A 17,714-nucleotide genomic window follows, 5' to 3' on the forward strand; every position below is an offset into this window, starting at 1 on the left:
TTTGATTTGATTACTCTGAAAACCGTGTTTCATAGTAACCCTTTTCGAAAATTCCGCGACACCCTTCAGAAGCCATCGAGCGCACACACATGGGTGCGCAGCGACTGTTTTGATTTCATATCCGCCAAGATCGGCATTTTATATCCGCCAAGATTGGCATTTTATATCCGCCAAGATCGGCATTTCAGGCTACCCGCGGAATGACTACCACTTTCGATCAGGCCACATCACGTGTGTGAGTAATCGCGGTAACAGAAAATCATTATCTCACTTGGGACCCTTCAAGAACGAGAGCTTGTCGATCACAGTTTTATTCCACACGAGTTTGAAAGGCAGGATCTGACTCCATGAACGACCACAGTTCGTTTTCCTTGTTTGGCTTTGAGTTCTTTATAAATTATGGGGAATTTGTCCTCTGTCAGATATAGACGAAATAACACTATATACGTGGATGAAATGGAAGCGTGTTCCCATTCTAAGAATTGTCACGCTTCTCGGACTCCTTCACTTTGCGAAAGTTCTCAATCAGGGACTTCGCGGTTAGTATTTAACACAGAGTCGCAACTACAAAAAGACGACGGAGCAAGCGAGAGAGTTAGCTCCGAGGATTCCAACCTGACAAAGTCAGAGTTGAGCTCATCTCCCAAGAAGAAACCTAACAATAATCATGACCATGCGACCAAGAGTAGAACTTATTATCGCTTGTCTAAGACTGCTGTAATGATGGTAGCAGTTATTGGTGTTCTATCGACTGTTTCGTTGGCTATGAACCTGCTTCTGTTGAAGGGAGCAATACGGACGAGTGACTGTCAGTGCAAGGGTAAGTAATTCGTGCGTGGGACGAGCGGAGCGTTGCTTTGGTGTTTCGCCCTCGTCACTCCCCTCATTATCAACGTAACCACGTACGAAGAATATTAAGCGTTCGCAATGTTTATTCCCCACTACGTGCGAATAAGGTCTATTGATAGATTAAGAGATAGTGAGCAAGGAATTCACTGATTACCTGTTCCTACTCGAAGCATTTCTGCCTTAAATAGACTATTCATCTTATATGCAGGGAAAAATAAAAGAAATAATTTAGGATTTGAAAGGATAGTCACAAGGTTATATGGAAGATCCCTATCTAATCCGTTTTTTTACCCGCATTTGCATAGAGGTTCGATTGATTTGTCAAAGTTAAAACGAAGAGCTCTCAAAACTCCATACATGTTCTTTCCCTTACTGAAGCCCTCTGACTCTCAGTTTAATATCCGCGAATTAATTCCCTTCAAATCTCCGTATAATAACGCCATATAGTCGTTGCGCCAAGTATGTCTAGACCGAATCGTTCTGAGTAACGGAAAAGGTCATTCGTATAGTCACGAATCTGTAAACGCGGTGGTAAAATGACCGACAGTCGGGGAAGGTACTCAATGGACTAAAATGCCCGACAGTTTTCATTTTATTCATATAACCCAGTGAAATGTCATCCCAGTGAGATTAAAGTATTCTATATTCGTCGGCCAAGCTTTCTTTGTTTCTTTCAACTTACTTTGATAACGTTTTTATAGTGTTACAAGCAACGGAAACATTTAATTTTAACAACAAACTGCCAGCCTTTTATAAAAAAATTATAGAATACTGAGAATTAACAAGGTTGTCAATTTACCATGTAATTTAACTAAACTGGAGACTGTCGGACATTTAATCCATAGAGGACCTTTCCCGGCAACTCTATCGCGCGGCCATTCAAAACAAACACGAACGAGTTCGCGTATTCTCTGAAAGAAAATTGTTCTGAAACTCAACATAACCGCCAGCTACACAGGCTACAGATAGTATCACTTTGATAGCCAATCTATAGATCATAGATAATGGTCCAAATTCACCCTCCTACCTTTGGAGAACCCTTCAAATCCACCAAATTGCCACAAACCCAGTTATTCACTTCCAATTAAATGCGTTAATAAGTCAATTGATATCAATTTTATCAATAAGACTCACCCAAATTTTGATTATCAGTTATTATCAATTCTTTATATCAATTGATAATCATTTAGTAAATTGATCTGAATTGTAATATTAAATGATGACAATTATCAATTTCATCAATTAGTTAGTCGGGCTTATATCCGGGATGTGACGGGAAGGCAGCGGCTAAAACAGCTTGGCAATTAATTGAGGAATTGATCAGCAGCAGAGCTAGTAAGAACACACTATCAAACTGATGTTTTTTTTTTCTTCAGAATATTCAGTCAGAAGATTTTTGCGCTCATCCAAACCTCTTTAATAGACCTGGGCGGGTGGGGGGTATTTTTAGGGGTTCGCAGAAAAAGGCACTGCAGCCAACGTATTCTAGGTTATTTAATATTATTTCCGACTTCTAAACAAAACACTTTGGCAATTCGTCATTCGGAGACTTAGTTATACAATGAGGTACATTAAATCCTGGGTTTTTTTTTGGGGGGGGGGGGGGGGGTGGGGTGTTTAGGGTGGCAATTTTTTGTGTGAAGGTATATTCTAGGGCTATTTTATTTTTTAGGTTTTTTTAGGGTTATCTAGTCTTAATTTCTGAACCATACTGATTCAAATCATAGACGTTCGCTTTTGCTTTAAAATAAAATGCGCGTAAATTAATTTGCAAAACAAGGTTATAAAGAAGAAAAATATTCGGAATATTCAACATATGTTCCCTCCATTTGAATGCGACACGTATTTACCACGCAAATAGGCAAAATTGAAATAAAGGAAGATTCAAACACAATATCACAAGGTCTGGGGCTCATTGTTTTTTTCACGATAAAGTATTTTTTCCGCTTGCATATAAATGTCCCCACACTTTTCCTTTATAAACCACAGACAGTAGCTTTGAGCTGCCTTTGAAGAAATGTCAAAAATCTTGCTTGGGCGGTTGCACTGTAAACAGGCGACATTCTAAATTCATTTTACAGCTACATGGACTCATACTTACCGGCATTAGGTACCGGTTATTATATAAGCAAACGATAATTGTTAATCAACTAATGGTGGGAAACCCAGGGCACTATCGGACAATTTAGCCTAAAAACACAAAGTAATTATATGTCGACATTACATGTAATTTTGATTGACAAATTCGCTATTGATGATGCTTACGCTTAAACCCAAGGCCGTCATAAAAACAACAACAGCTAGCACTCAAAGCAGAAATGCGGTCTCTTAGACCTAAAGGGGAAGCGAGTGAGTGCACGCATGCTCCGCAATGTCAAAACAAACGGCCACGTGCAGCCCCACATGTTTCCTGTGACGTCGCTCAGCGAAAGTCTAAAGTCCAACGTTCAACAAACGACTAAAATAAAAGTATCGTGTAGAACTACATGCTCAGAATACGAACAGAATGCTTGAGGAGAGTTTCGTGAAAGCACTGCTCGTTGTCGGGGGGCTAAATGCACTTCTGACGGTATTGGTCCATTGGGAGATGGTTGGCGGGAAAAACAATGAGTGTTGCGGCCATGATTTGTATGGTAAGACCTAGAAACGCATAACACACAACAAAATAGACTTGTTAATGTAGGGTAAACTCGAGGTTAGGTCGAGGTTTTGTTTAGAAAATGCTTTCTCAGCGGAAAAGACGCACTTGACTTTTAACACAATAATTTGATACTTTTTCAGCTCATTCCGAGAAAAAAGGAGAGAAAGTATTATGTCTTGTAAGAAAAAGGTACCATATCCGTTAGATCTCCAATCAAATAAGGAACAATGACATTTTGTGCATATGTGCTGAATGATAAACAAGTAAACGAGGATTTTCTAAAACAGAAAAGAAAAAGATTCCGACATAAATGATAACTTCGCAAGTGGATTAACGACATTCTTGAATATGATACGCCAACTGCAAGGGCGTGACAAAGTTCAGCTTTGTTCACTACAGATACTCGTTTCAGAGAGACAAATCTCAGTTATCTTAGATGCGTGCGCAGCTTCGGTCTTACCAAAGGCAATCTAGCACAACAAACATAAATTAGAGCAAAAGCACAGAGAACATTGACGCGCATACTCACACGGGCGGACATACCATTCTAGACATATTTATCAATGACGAAAAATCGTATTTTCATGATCTGACTTGAGAAAATTCTTCCAGTCCTTATTTTCTGTATTCTATTCACATTTTTGTTACTGTGGTAAAATAAACAAAACTAAAAAAAACTAAGAAACTGATTAACTGATTACAAGGCCTTCACTCATAATTTGATCAAATCGCAATTTCTCCTTACTCTACAGATGCCAATTATACTAATGAGGTCGATTTCACAGCTTCTAAAAAGAGGAGGAGGTTTAGCATATCCCTAGTTCTAGAGGGTGACTCAAAGTCTCGCTTACCCTGAGCTTTTTGTTCGAGGATTGATGGAAAAAAAAATGTGTCTATTCCAAAGTGCGTTATTTCAAAGTGCGTCAGGCACTTGGCATCAAGTTTATTATTTTTTTTTTATTCCAAAGTGCGTTGGTACCAGTGGCCTATCTACCAGGAGATTTCACTAAGAACGCCAGTACAGAAAGGCTGAGCTTCCCCGTTCGCCAGATAATATTTTTGAGGGAGATTTCATTAAATACCCCGAGAGCAGGGGAAGGGGGGGGGGGGGGGGGGGATAGCAGGGATAATTTTGTTCATAGGACACCTTATAAGCCCCCCCCCATTTTGCGTGCATCGAAATGTTCTGAGACCCCCCCTTACACGACCCTTAAGCGTTAAAAGAACACTCACTAAGAATGACGTGTATATGGCATTCATCCAAAAAAATGCTAGATATAACAACCTTAAATGATGGTACACAATAATGATTTATTTTTGAGAACACAATATTACGCATATAAGGTGATATTATATAATGTATGATGATCACACTTTAGATAGCTTGCAAATTTTCATAAATACTTGTAAAAAAATGTTGTTGTACCTACGTGTGGTTCAAAACACCGTGTCCTCGAAATTTAAGTTACGATGATGCCGTGTTTTAATCAACAGCCATATGGGACAACTTAAACAATTAAAGTTCATATGGAGAAAAATTTGCCGTTGGGCATATCTGTCCTCGCACAGCGGCGACCAATAATCACTTATTGAATACTTCGCATGAAACATACCGCTACATATGTTGGAAAACAACTGCTTTACTTTTGTTGGAGCCGCCCTCCCGTCTGGTTATTGGTGTACATCATCTGTTCACCCAAACAAAAACTTAGGCTTAAAAGAAAAAGAGATAAAATGATAGCAAAAGCAAAAAAAATATCGATATTATAAAAAAAAATTCTTTGAATGCTCTGACATTGTGACGACTGAAGTCAGTGCACGTCCGGCTGTTTGATAATACAAATTTACATACGCAAAAGGGTCAGTTTTGCGTTAGAATGGACAACTCAAACACCGTAATCCCAATGTCAAATGTCAATGTTCTTTTTTCTTGGCGTAAAAACGTAAGTTAGTGAGAATATTGCTATTCAGAAATAACAGCTATGGAATTTAGGTTTATGTATTCGGGTTTGACTTTGAGGAACACTGAATCTCAGCCCGAGGTCACCACAGTATGTCTCAATGTGCTGCGATTTCTCGCGGTCGGTCGTGGTGTCGAATGAACAACACTATGATACTACCGCATTTGAAAGTGCATAAACATCAATGTTTTCAAATAACATTGTTCATGCATTCGCGTTATACTTTAAATTAGAGAATTAGCTTTATGTATACCTTATATATAACCCAAGTACAGGAGGCCTACCCCATCCTCGCCGTCCCTACATCCTACTATAAAAATGGCGTCGGCAAGACGTTTCGATGGATAGAAATTACAGCAACGCTTACTACATAACTACGACGATTTGTTGGGGTGTAAGAGAAATGTTCATCCCGACCTGTGTAATGAAGCAAAAGGAAACCATTTTTATAACAAGATAAATAGTCTCAGCGTGCGTGGATTGACGACGTGTCACCAGTTATCATCACTATAGCAACACACCACCTATTGGGACTACTGATCCTTTTCATATGCTGTCGACCAATCCCCGCTCGTCCCGTGGGACGATGCGCGCCTTGTGTGCGGGATTACTAACCCTTATATGGGGGATAAATGGCCTGATCGTTCGCGCGCTGATCCAAGTGACCTCGATGTTTGACAAGCTTGAAGTATCCCGTCAATCGCCATGTCTTCGTCTCACGGATACTCAAAATCCTACCAACAGTAAGGTTTATTCCTTCTTTTCTTTTTCCTTGCTGGCATTTTCCTTTTCGTTTCTTCCTGTGATTTGTCAGATCTTGATTCTCTGTATTCAAAATATATTCATCTGGTCAATCAGTAGGGTGGAATGTTTGAGGGTTCTAGAATGAATGTCACGCCATACTCATTCGATGTGACCTCTATATACCTGTGGTGCTCCTAGTTGCCCAGTTTGACTATGTTAACCTAATTCAGCAGGAACGGATGCTCGCCAGCCAGAGCCAGCATAACAACATCTCATGTGATCAACGTACAACCGATCACCTCGCAGTCCGAGCGGCTTGAGCGTAACAAAGCTGCACTGAAGATCAGAAGTTTGAGTATGAGCCACGCTTATGATCACCCGCGCAAACCGGCCTATGACCGTCCGCCAAGCTTTCCTAGATTTGCGGTAAATCGAGCGTACGAGAACCACGAGATCCCGCTATCGCATCGAAAAAGCGTAGAATTACAATCAGAGCTGGACTACCCCAGAGAGTTGTATCTTCACGATGGAGAAGACACGCAAGACAGTAACTCGGGAAAAAAAAGTGTTGGTGAAGCAGCCTATGAGACTATTCCAGCAAAGGGGAGATTAGAAAGCTGTTCGGATAACGGCGGTAGAGGGGAGAGGTTCACGCGTAGTGTATTAATCGTTATTGCAGTTGTCTGTATCGTGTCGGCTGGATCTCTATTGCTCAACGTACTCATGCTTAAAGGAATTATTGAAGCAAAAGGATGTGCATGTTCTCGCACGAATGGTATGTGACGCGATATAAACATATAACTAATATAATGAACTTTGTTATCTGTAAATATAGGTAAGAAAGCGCTGGTTTCAAAGTACGATAATAATAATTTTGTTCACAAGAGATTAGTTGCCAAAGTCAAGATTGATGCAGTCACATTACCTTATTCATAAAAAGGCACACTAGCACATCTCGGGTGCCCAAACCTAACAATTACAAACACGTGCTCCTTGATCGCCATGAGCATGTCACCATATGTTCCTATCGAATCCCATACTTCCCGCGCATATTTCATCCGATTGATGAAGCAGGGAAAGGAGAATGTTATGCTTTATCTTGATTAGGAGTGTTTTCATGATATCACGATGAATGATCTTGGCAATCCGATACTCTCGGCTCCTTAAAATGACAGGTACCTGCAAGATCGTCTTTCAGTCTGTCTGAAATAAACTTCTCTCTCAAAAGCCATCTTTAAAACTTGTTTAAATTCACGATAAATTTTTCAAGCTTCATAAAATGGCTCATTGCAGGCGAGCTATTTGTTGTCTTTGCAAATAAATCCAAAGACTTGAATATGCAAAATGTGTTGTGAGCATTAGAGAGGGTGCGATGGCCGGTTCCTATTTCGTGTTCTTATTCCAGAGGATGCAGCCCTGCTTTCTAACATTTACTCCATGTTTATTGTAAACAAACTTTGTTTGGAACCAGCTCCAAAATAGCCGTAATTCATAATTGAGACCTTTTAAAATGAAATCCGGGTTTTCCTAACGAAAACAATAGTTATCTACCAGAAGATGGGGCAAAAAGAAAACACCGGAGTAGATCGGCTGGGCAAATTGCATTTAAGCAGAAACCTTATAATAGCAGAAGCGTCCTGTCTGGATGTTACTTGGAAGTGCCCACACAGGCACCACAGGTAGCCCAACGCGCAAGTAGAGTGTACAAGGTCTAGGCGCAAGCTCAATTTGCATAATAGATTTCTCTGGGGATTTACTATTATATCGTGACCCGTATCACCCTCCCACGTGATCCGTATCACCCTCCCACGTGATCCGTATCACCCTCCCACGTGATCCGTATCACCCTCCCACGAGCTGACGAGGCGAAAAGTCGTGTTTGCCTGCACCCAACATACTTTCGCCCGACCCTTGTCAGTCCCGTACCCGGGAGGGGGGGGGGGGGGGGGTGGGGACGCACCCCCCTCCCACAAGGGCCAAAAGTCCATTTTAGTTCTCAATAGACGTGCTTTTTGTAAACAAAACTAAGAATCATAAGCTAGATCCCTCTTGTATGTAGCCAAATCTAAAATTAAACGTTCCGTGGAGATACTGCAAAGGCATGCTTCAAAGGCAGCCTTGGTGGTTAAATTTTGATCAGAGAACTCCCTCCCTCCACCTCCCCCTCCCCCGGAAAAATTAGGTCCACTTTTTCGGATTTCGCACCCCCTCCCCCCCCCCCCCCCCCCAAGAAAAATCCTGTGTACGGGCCTGCTTGTTGGTATGAACAAACTGTCGTCATCAATCCTACGAGGCGGCGGTTAAAACAGCTTAAAATGGCAATTTCAAGCGGGATTGTGCAACAACAGAGGTTACACCCGTCAGACTGCTTTTTTTTTAAATTAGAATATTTATTTCAACAAGAATGACGACAAGCTAAGTTCGCTCGAGAAAACTCTGTAAACAGACCATCTAAACTCTCCGTGAGCCTGCACTATATGCGCACTGCAGCTTTTCACTAAGTTTCAGATTTCTGTCCTGGCTACAGAGATTTTAAGGGTAGTTTCTAGATAAACATTTTTTTATTCGAATAAACATAAACTGCTTGCAAAATGATCATGATCGATTTGCTATAAACCCTAAAAACACTTACAATTACTCACCTCAAACCGTTGCTTTCGTAAGGTATAAATGCTCACCGGTCTTCTTTTTATTCGGAATAGCCATGGGCTTGATATATTACTGTAGATAGAGAGCTAACGGAAACACCACATTTGAAATCATATCAAGCAGCCGACTTTCAGTAAAGGAGGCCGTCTAGTAGACCAATGCATAGGTTTTATACATGTCTTGGCTGTAACTCATTACCATAAACTTAATTCGGATTTGCTATAAAATTGCTGTTATTCACTACCCTTCTAACATAGTCATTGTTTTGTTCAGATCCGGAGCAGAGTCGAATCCTAATGAGAGTTCAAGAGATGAAGGCGAACGTTACAAAGCTCGGCTCTGTCGTGGTGAGAGACCCTATAGCATGTATATACATACCCTATATAACATGTATATACATATACCTGTATAACATGTATATACACACCTTATATAACATGTATATACATACCTGTATAACATGTATATACATACCCTATATAACATGTATATACATACCTGTATAACATGTATATACACACCTTATATAACATGTATATACATACCTGTATAATATGCTTAATGATTTAGCGCTTCTTTTCTTTCACCTGAAGAACTCCAAATACCGAGGGGTGGCACTGAGCACGTGATCCCTGTATATTTTAGTAAAAGGTTTAATGGTGAGTTTTGTTCTTGTCATTAAGCTTGAGCAACAACCACACAACTTCAACGACCTCTGGAAGACTCTTAACTCAACGCTAGAGCGCATGCGCGAGCTTGAAAGAGTGCGCAAGGAGCACGACGCGATGGCAGTGCAATTCAAGATACAAAAACACCGCATCACGCTGATAGAGACACAGGTAGTCGTGAGAAAGAAGTCAGACGATAAAACATTATGCTGTTTATGTGCATATACACCTATCCAGTTTTCCAGTATTCTTAGGTCTAGGTCGTGTCACTTGCTCAAAAAGCCCCCCCCCCCCCCCCCACCATCCCGTTTATTCCATACCACCACCCCATAACATAACATCCCTTACCAACCCCCATTTTATACCACTCCCATGATTCCATACCATCCCCCTTAAATGTAGTAAACCATGTTAACCATAAATGTAAGAACATGTCCCCCATAAATGTAATACATTATAATTGCGACTAATGGAAACATCATTAGACGGCAAATGTCATGTAGGTGTCAAAGGGCGACGTGTTTTTTACATTATGGTTGACATGGTTTATTACATTTATGGTCGACATGTTCTTACATTTCTGGTTGACTGTTTATTACATTTATGGGCGATGTGTTCTTACATTTACGATTGTTATTACATTTATGGGTGATACAGCTATGAGTGATAATTTAGAGCGGATGGTTTGTGAAATAGTACTGATTCTAATAGATTCGCATGTCTCATGTCGGTTGTGGTTTCCGTTGGCCTCCGGAAGTAAACTGGTGTCAATGACGCTTTAACAAGGGACAACGAACGTTAACATACACTACTGGAGAGACATCTGTGATTTTCAATGTGATTTTCTTGTGAAAAATCACCATCACCACACAGGAATACCACAGATTTTTATTTGAAAGTCGGTCATTTTCACAAGTTAAGAGCTTTTGAGAATACCTTTGAAAAATCTTCTAAAAAGCATCAGAAATGCCCAAAAAATCACAGGTCTCTCTCTTCTAGTGATACACCAGGCAATGTCAGGGTTTTAGCATTCCACTCACTATAAATCACGTTCGTTTACCAAGCTTAAAGATATCAACCATACGGTTCGCAACACATCAAGACTACCAGGCCCCCAAGGTCCGCCAGGACCACAGGGACTCCCTGGGCCCCAAGGCGTTCCAGGCCCTGCCGGAGACATTGGTCCTTCGGGGAGCTCTGGCCCACAAGGTCCCCCCGGCTCGTTCAACTCTTCACTGTGCCAATATGTTAAGAAATCTAGTGTCGCTACTGCGGCGGGTGATGGAGCGGATTCTGATATTGTTGTCACCGAACCTACGGTAAGTACACACCGCTGACCTCCCAAATTCGCTTCATCCTTAGAGAGCGAAATCATATGGCTAACAGGTTATTCCTGTTATTTGGGTAAGGGGTTTCTCTTTTTCCGTCATTTTTAGTTATTTCAACATTTGTTTTTTCATCCTTGTAAAAACACATATCAATCTTTCTACAATATTTTCCTTATTCACCGGTCATTACCGGTAATTACCATATCACATTGAGCTTTCATGGTTCGATCGGCTGGATCAAGTCGAGAGAGTTGTTTAGAAATATACTTCATGTAATTAAATGTCAGGAACTCGATTGATAGATCGTTTCAAATTTGATAATGCTTATGACATCCACAAAGTACTAGCCTTGTCGAATGACAGAATTGGAAACCCGGGATTCAATATACATATAGGTGTAAATATACATATAGGTGTAAATTTCATTAACAATTTTTTTTATATCAAAGTACAAATTAGTTACTTCCGTGAATTCAACAAAAATGATGATGAAACTCATGAGGCTCTATTATTAAAACTGTCTACTTCAAAATCTGCACAGCAATGTTACAGTGGGCCTTTCTTTGCGATCTTGTATATCTAGGGCACAGCAGGGTTCAGCACAAAATTGCAAATGTAATTTTGGCTCTGATCCAGAACAAAGTGTTGGCATAGTCCTCTCCCTTCTTAGTAGCAATCAGCTCAGCGAGCGTATTATGATAGTGCAGACACTCCTGGATACAATGTTGCATTGTATGTATCTTGCTTCTTAGTAGCAATCAGTTCAGCGTTCAGTTCAGATAGCGCAGGCACTCTTCTGCCATCCCGCCTGTTGTTGTGAATACTTATGGCGTAAAGGTGGCATGTTGGACCTCCGTCATTCTACTGGCGTATTGTCGCTTGATCTATTTCTTGTGCTAGATAGAGAGTTCTCGGTATGAGTCTGCATTAGGCGCCGCGCGCATGTATGTCGAGCCTTGCATCAGGGGTTCTATTGGCGCACCTGTTCAGACCTTCGTCCGTCAATCTCTGTATTATTGGTTCTCAACATCGTTGCACACCAAACCAATAGCTCTGCCTCCAAGTCGCGAGGTTCGTTATGGCGTTGGTTTGTGGAAGCCTCCTTTTCGGCAGATCATGGCCCACACTTAATAGATCTCCCCAGATGATGTACCGGGCACTCGCAACTTCAGCTAATTGCGTCCTTTCGGAATTCACATTTATTCATGTCAAAGCCAGTTTATCATTAGTATTGCCGTCAGCCAGTTGATACCCTCTTTTCAATAGTCAGGTCGACTGCCCGTTTGGTTTTCGTAGACAGCGAATTTTGTTGTTGTTGCGATTTTTCCTTTGGTTGGTCATTGTAACGATATCCGGTTTATACAACTTCCGGTGACGTCACACATCATGTGCGCAGACACGCTTGTACGAGTTTCGTAGACTTGTAGTTGTTGTTCTTTGAGATAAAGAAGATAGTCGTCTGATATGTCTCGGTGTTCTTTCTTCGTTCTTCACCGTTCCTTCATCATTGCGCATGCGCGTTCAGAAACATTAAGGGACAGGACACCTCCTTTGACATTTTCGCTGATATACCCGAGCGCTGAGTTGATTTGATCATTGATAACCATTAGCAAGACCATTAGCACTTTCGCCTCGTTTGGTGGCTAAGCTCTCCGTGATGTGCTGAGTCGTTTTAGAATCAAAACGGCCTTCTCGGATTAACACGTCTATTTCTCCTTCAACCAAGCATTTCTGGCCATTTATATGGCTCGCTGTTCTGCTAATTAATTTCTTATCCTGTTTACCTGTAGTGGTTTAGAAAAGTGCCATTGTGTGATATCGCTAATGCTTTTTCGATAGCTGGGGTGCTGAGTGTGATTGTTCTCCCATCACTAAGTATGTTCCATTCAAAGGTGACTTATAGCCTTCTATTGTGTTGGCTGTGTTGTTGGTCAATGTTTTGAAAAGCATGATTTCAGTAAAAAAGACAGGTAATTCTATTACTAGTGTATGAGAACAAGAGAGCATAAGATAAGAGAGGGACACTTTGGTATTACCCGCGCACCATGTCGATTCCAATCTGGCTATTTTTAGTAACCACCACCCCACTACTGCGCGTGAGGATTTGCTCCTTTTATTTTGTCCTACTCCCCCGCGGGTTGCGTGTTGCTGTTTTGCCAACTCGATAGGAATGAAAAGAGATCATGTAAAATAACTCGGCGAGGTCAAGTCAAGAAGAAAGAAAACACCGACGAGCGATAAAATGGCTGTGATACCGCGTTTGATTCAAATCTCGACTCCAGCTTGTAAAATATACTTAATAGTTAAATAAAATAAATGTCTAAATACAGCATCAAAGAAGTACAGTAATATCTCCCTCTCTATTTTCTCGCTATTAGAAATCAGATACTCCAGCTTGCTGGCTTTGATCGTCACAAAAATGCATTCCCTCGCTTCAAGGATAGTTTTATGAAATGTATTTTTCTTGGATTGCTTCTCAATTCACCTGAATATTAACAAAAATCAATATCATAATATCTAATGTCTAACTTACGTTTGACCATTAGAAGAAAATGAATGTTGAGAAACCACGAAGAAGCAGCAAGTTACAGCGGAAGCGGTGTTTGAAGCAGGAGGTTTTCCGCTCTTGATTTTCTATGAAGTCTTTTTTTTTTAAACGTTTTCGAAATCTTGCAATCCTCGAAGTACTACATCCCCTTAATAAACCGCAACTGCCTGTATCCTTGATGCTAGAATAAAATTTTCGATGGTATTTGTGCAAATAGGGCGGTTTCAAATCACAAAACAGCGGCAAACAACAAGATGTAAATGCCAAAGCGCGGGGGTAGGGTGAGTAAAAATGCACACGCGCAGTGGTGGGGGTGGTGGTTACTAGAAATAACCAGATTGGGAATCAACATGGCGCGCGTGTAATAACAAAGTGTCCCCCTCTTATCTTATGCTCTCTTGAAGAGAACTATAATGTAAAATGATTTTATATGAAAAAAATTATGATAAAATGTTTTCTTACAGTACTAGTAGCTTAAGAGTAGGGAAAGACGGAATGAATTTACTTGGGTGTGACACTTTATGTAGGTGGGTATAATTGATGAGAATTAGGAACGTCCATAGTGACGTATAACACTATACATTGATTGGATTCTTCTGATCCCAGCATATCAGCTTAATCACGAAGATTTAGCGCTTAGAGGCCGTGGTGGTAGCCTTTCTCTTCCCATAGCGTCTTCATAGCTTCCTCCACAGGCATCTCGAGTGTGTGTGTGTGTTTTACTTTTTAAGTATTTTTTTTTTGAATTGGGGTTCCTTTGGCGAGTTGGACTGGGAGTGGAAGCCGGAAGAGGGGAGGGGGACATTCTACCTCTTACCCAGGCCCCACTCTTTCTTGAACACGCCACAGGAAGCCCGAAATCGAAAAAATCCCAAATCACTCGAGACGCCTGCGGAACTAGGGTAGCGTCTTTATTAAGATAACATAAAATGCACTAACCGTGTGTTTTGGGATTTGGCAACTCCTTCTCCTCACTAAGATACCCCCACTCTTCACCACTGCCATTGCTGTTTTCTGACGATAACGACACATTATCTTCTTTTCAGGACAAAGTTTTGATAGGGATCACGTGCTCAACGAACAATGCCCAGGGGTACATATACGACACGTGGCTCGACAGATCGACCAAACAACCTGTTCACAAGTGCCACTGTAAAGGAAAGTCAAGCAAGTTTGTTTCTGGTCTAAATATGTTCTGTTATATGTACTTTTGGCAATGTCCAAAAGTAAATTAAGTTATTTTGGTATGTCACGCCATAGTTAGAATTCTCAATGACTAGTGGTCTGTACAACAATGAAAAAATATCGTCGTTTTTGGACTCAAGACCAAGAAATTTTAATTCCTTTTAAACATCTTTTTAAACTTAATTTTAAAACACAGTTCGTTACAGCTGTAACAATACATACCATGTAGCAGTGAACACTTTTGTGTGGTTATCATACACCATGAAGTAGTGAATACTCTGATATTATTCAGATATTATTTTGTGCGACAAAGTCTAAATAACAAGAGTATTATTTTCACGCATTTGTATTTCTAGAAAGCGTGAAGATAAATACACAGTGTGAATTTTGAGGCTTATTCAGAATGAAAAGAAAAAATATGTTTGATGACACTTTTATTTTTCAAACAACACCAAAGGCCAGCCCATCCTATCCATGATGCATTGCAGTCGCCTCTATAAACTGATTTACATATGTTAACTTGATTAGGGCTTTCTATCTATCTATATTTACTCGATATTCATTATATTTTTAGACAGCAATTTTCAAAGCAGTCGAACATTTGTCAAACGTTTTTTTTATATTTTGTTCACCTATTATTCTCATAGTAGAAAATCTAATTAACATCGCAATCCCGAAGTGGATTATTTTAAGACTTCTTGCAGATGTAACCGGCAGCATTGCAATGCATTTTGAGAAGGATAATTTTCTCTGTTATCCCAGCAAAATACAGTATCAAAAAGAATCCATTTACATCTGTCAATTTAAGAAGCTATTACGATGGGAAGTGAAAAGCTTTGCTTTTAGAATGTTTTTTTTTTGTTTTTCGATATTTGTTTACCTTCTGTCTAGCAATGAGCAATGATAACAATAACAGAGATGTGGCTGACAAGGGCGCTTTGGAAAGTGAATGTGAATACTTTTGACAATGGTACCATTACAGTACAGCGAGAAATTTTAAATTATCTTAGACATCGTATCAGTCAGCAAGTGATATGAAAGACGTTAAAACCGAAATAGTTATCTATTTCCTGAATACTAAACGTATATTCAGTTAAAGTATTCAACATTAGATATCTTGACCATATCAAATGCACTACTAGCAATCTCATTTATTGTATTCCTTGTAAGCTTTGCTGTATGATTTACATCGGGGAAGCCGGTTCGCATGCTCGGCACGCGTTATTGTAAACATCGCAACGATGGCTACAGAGCCCTCCTAGGTACAAACGAAAAACTGTTCATTTCATAGACAATTACGATTTTTTTAGCCCCGCCCCGCCTATTGTTCCTTTGTCGGCTCGCGCGCGCGGCGCCGGCTTATTACCTATTGTTTGCACACTAAACTATATAAATACCACTCTTCCATCCGATTCAGTTTCTTTTACTCCAACAAAGGGCTAGCGCTCGAAACGTCAGCGTAACTATTCTGTTTCACAGAGGCTCAACATACCTTTTTAACCTTGTGCTGATTTATATCTTGACTACACCACGCCTACGCAGACCATCTAGTTTTTCTACAGCTTGTCTGTAGTCTTTCTATTGATACCTATACAGACACTAATAACAAGCAAGTAAGTGCCTAACATATAGGGACGTTACCAATACGAGTCCGGAAACAAGGGTGATCATCTCTTCCATGTGGGAGAGGGCTCAGTGATGGGCATACGTCATTTGATCAAGACTCTCATACCCTGTGCTACTACTCGCTGTCTGTGCTCCTTCTCTGTGCTACTGCCTAACACATTAAATCTACCATGTATTGCAGTGGGTCGTCCATATTTCAACCCTTAGCATTTTTATATGAGCGATAGATTATGGAAAAAATGGGTTGATTTTCAGTTAGCCCATGTTGATACTTTTGTAAATACTTCAAGGAAAACGTGGTTAATGCCTATTTTATTTTTCACAAGCTTTCAAATGAGACTGTGCGAGATGGATGACTTGAACATTTTCCTGAAACTTAGCCTTTGGGGGTTCTTAAATCCATTTCAATTCAATCTATTTTAATTAATTACTACAATACGTGGCAGTTTGATTACAATGAAAGATGCTTCATTGTTTATCGGAGAATTTTAGAGATGCTACAGCTGCCTTGGTAAATGTGTAGGGGGTCAAATCCACATGACTTCTCAGCGAACTATAACTCATATATTCCTAAATATTTGTTTCCAACGAAACAATAAAGGTAAGTGCCCAGTTCATTTTTTCACGATGAGCCTTGGAACAAAACAATTGATGTTAATATTTTCGACAGGCATTTTCCTGACATTTTGTCATTTTTGGGATTTTAAATTCGCAATTTGTTACTAACCACCGCTCTACTTTCGAGTATTGAGCACTTTCTATGAAAGCCTTCAACCATCATTTATATATATATATATATATATATATATATATATATATATATATATATATATATATATATATATATATATATATATATATATATATATATATATATATATATATATATATATATATATATATATATATGAATAATAAAATAAAGATTGGGAGGCGTCATGTGTTGGCCAATGTTTGATTTGTCGCGAAATGACCCCGTCACAACCCCCTAATTTGGGAACATTGCGACATGAACAATGTGGACCTAACAAAACGCACACACTACCATGCATGTATGAACACCAACGCACTATGCATATTACCTATTGATAACAACATACACAAACTGCACACACATGCTCACTTTGCACCTAGAAACACGCACACCCTGTGCACATATCGACACTCATGCACTGCCAACAAAAAAGGCGCAGATAATAGCAGGTACAAACTGTGCACAACGAAGGGCATACACTGCATACATAAGACGAACATTCTTCGCATATTATATGGGGTAAAAGACGACTACACACCTAATTGCGCGCAAAACTAAACAAAAACAGTGAACACTGTGCGTATGAAGACATGCGCACCCTGCACACATTCGACTCACACACCGCGCAGATAAAGAACCCACACACAGCGCACAGAACGACACAAACACACTGCGCACATAACGCATACACTGCGCACATAACGCACAAACTGCGCACATAACGTACACACTGCGCATATAATGTCAGGAACACACCGCGC

General features: G+C 40.1%; 1 protein-coding gene and 1 long non-coding RNA gene across 5 annotated transcripts; one reads left to right on the forward strand and one right to left on the reverse strand.

Annotated features, from left to right (window-relative positions):
* The first annotated feature begins 263 nt into the window (after positions 1-263).
* LOC116617286 (collagen alpha-1(XXVII) chain B) lies at positions 264-15,887 on the forward strand. 4 transcript variants are annotated; one of them, XM_032379888.2, is made up of 6 exons: positions 6,054-6,194; positions 6,429-6,970; positions 9,118-9,191; positions 9,528-9,683; positions 10,577-10,831; positions 14,435-15,887. In XM_032379888.2, the coding sequence occupies exons 1-6, from the start codon at positions 6,157-6,159 to the stop codon at positions 14,621-14,623; spliced, it is 1,254 nt and encodes a 417-aa protein (XP_032235779.1). In that variant the 5' UTR covers positions 6,054-6,156; the 3' UTR covers positions 14,624-15,887. The 4 variants fall into 4 exon arrangements, with proteins under 4 accessions (XP_032235781.1, XP_032235779.1, XP_032235778.1 ...); XM_032379887.2 differs by having other exon boundaries at positions 6,056-6,194; positions 6,426-6,970; XM_032379890.2 differs by lacking the exons at positions 6,054-6,194; positions 6,429-6,970 and adding an exon at positions 264-820.
* LOC116617290 lies at positions 6,217-7,328 on the reverse strand. Its single transcript, XR_004295707.2, has 2 exons — positions 7,121-7,328; positions 6,217-6,276 (listed from the first exon to the last, which is right to left on the reverse strand). It is a non-coding gene; the product is annotated as an uncharacterized LOC116617290 (long non-coding RNA).
* Positions 15,888-17,714: the final 1,827 nt, after the last annotated feature.

Source organism: Nematostella vectensis, chromosome 7, assembly GCF_932526225.1.
Source record: "Nematostella vectensis chromosome 7, jaNemVect1.1, whole genome shotgun sequence".
NCBI classification, from domain to species: domain Eukaryota; kingdom Metazoa; phylum Cnidaria; class Anthozoa; order Actiniaria; family Edwardsiidae; genus Nematostella; species Nematostella vectensis.

Bases quoted from the DNA above. Each gene is read 5' to 3' on its own strand.
- LOC116617286 (XM_032379887.2), top strand. From the start codon at position 6,157: ATGTCTTCGTCTCACGGATACTCAAAATCCTACCAACA. The intron at 6,971-9,117 runs GTATGTGACGCG...TGTTTTGTTCAG, and splicing joins TGCATGTTCTCGCACGAATG to ATCCGGAGCAGAGTCGAATC. The intron at 10,832-14,434 runs GTAAGTACACAC...TCTTCTTTTCAG, and splicing joins TTGTTGTCACCGAACCTACG to GACAAAGTTTTGATAGGGAT.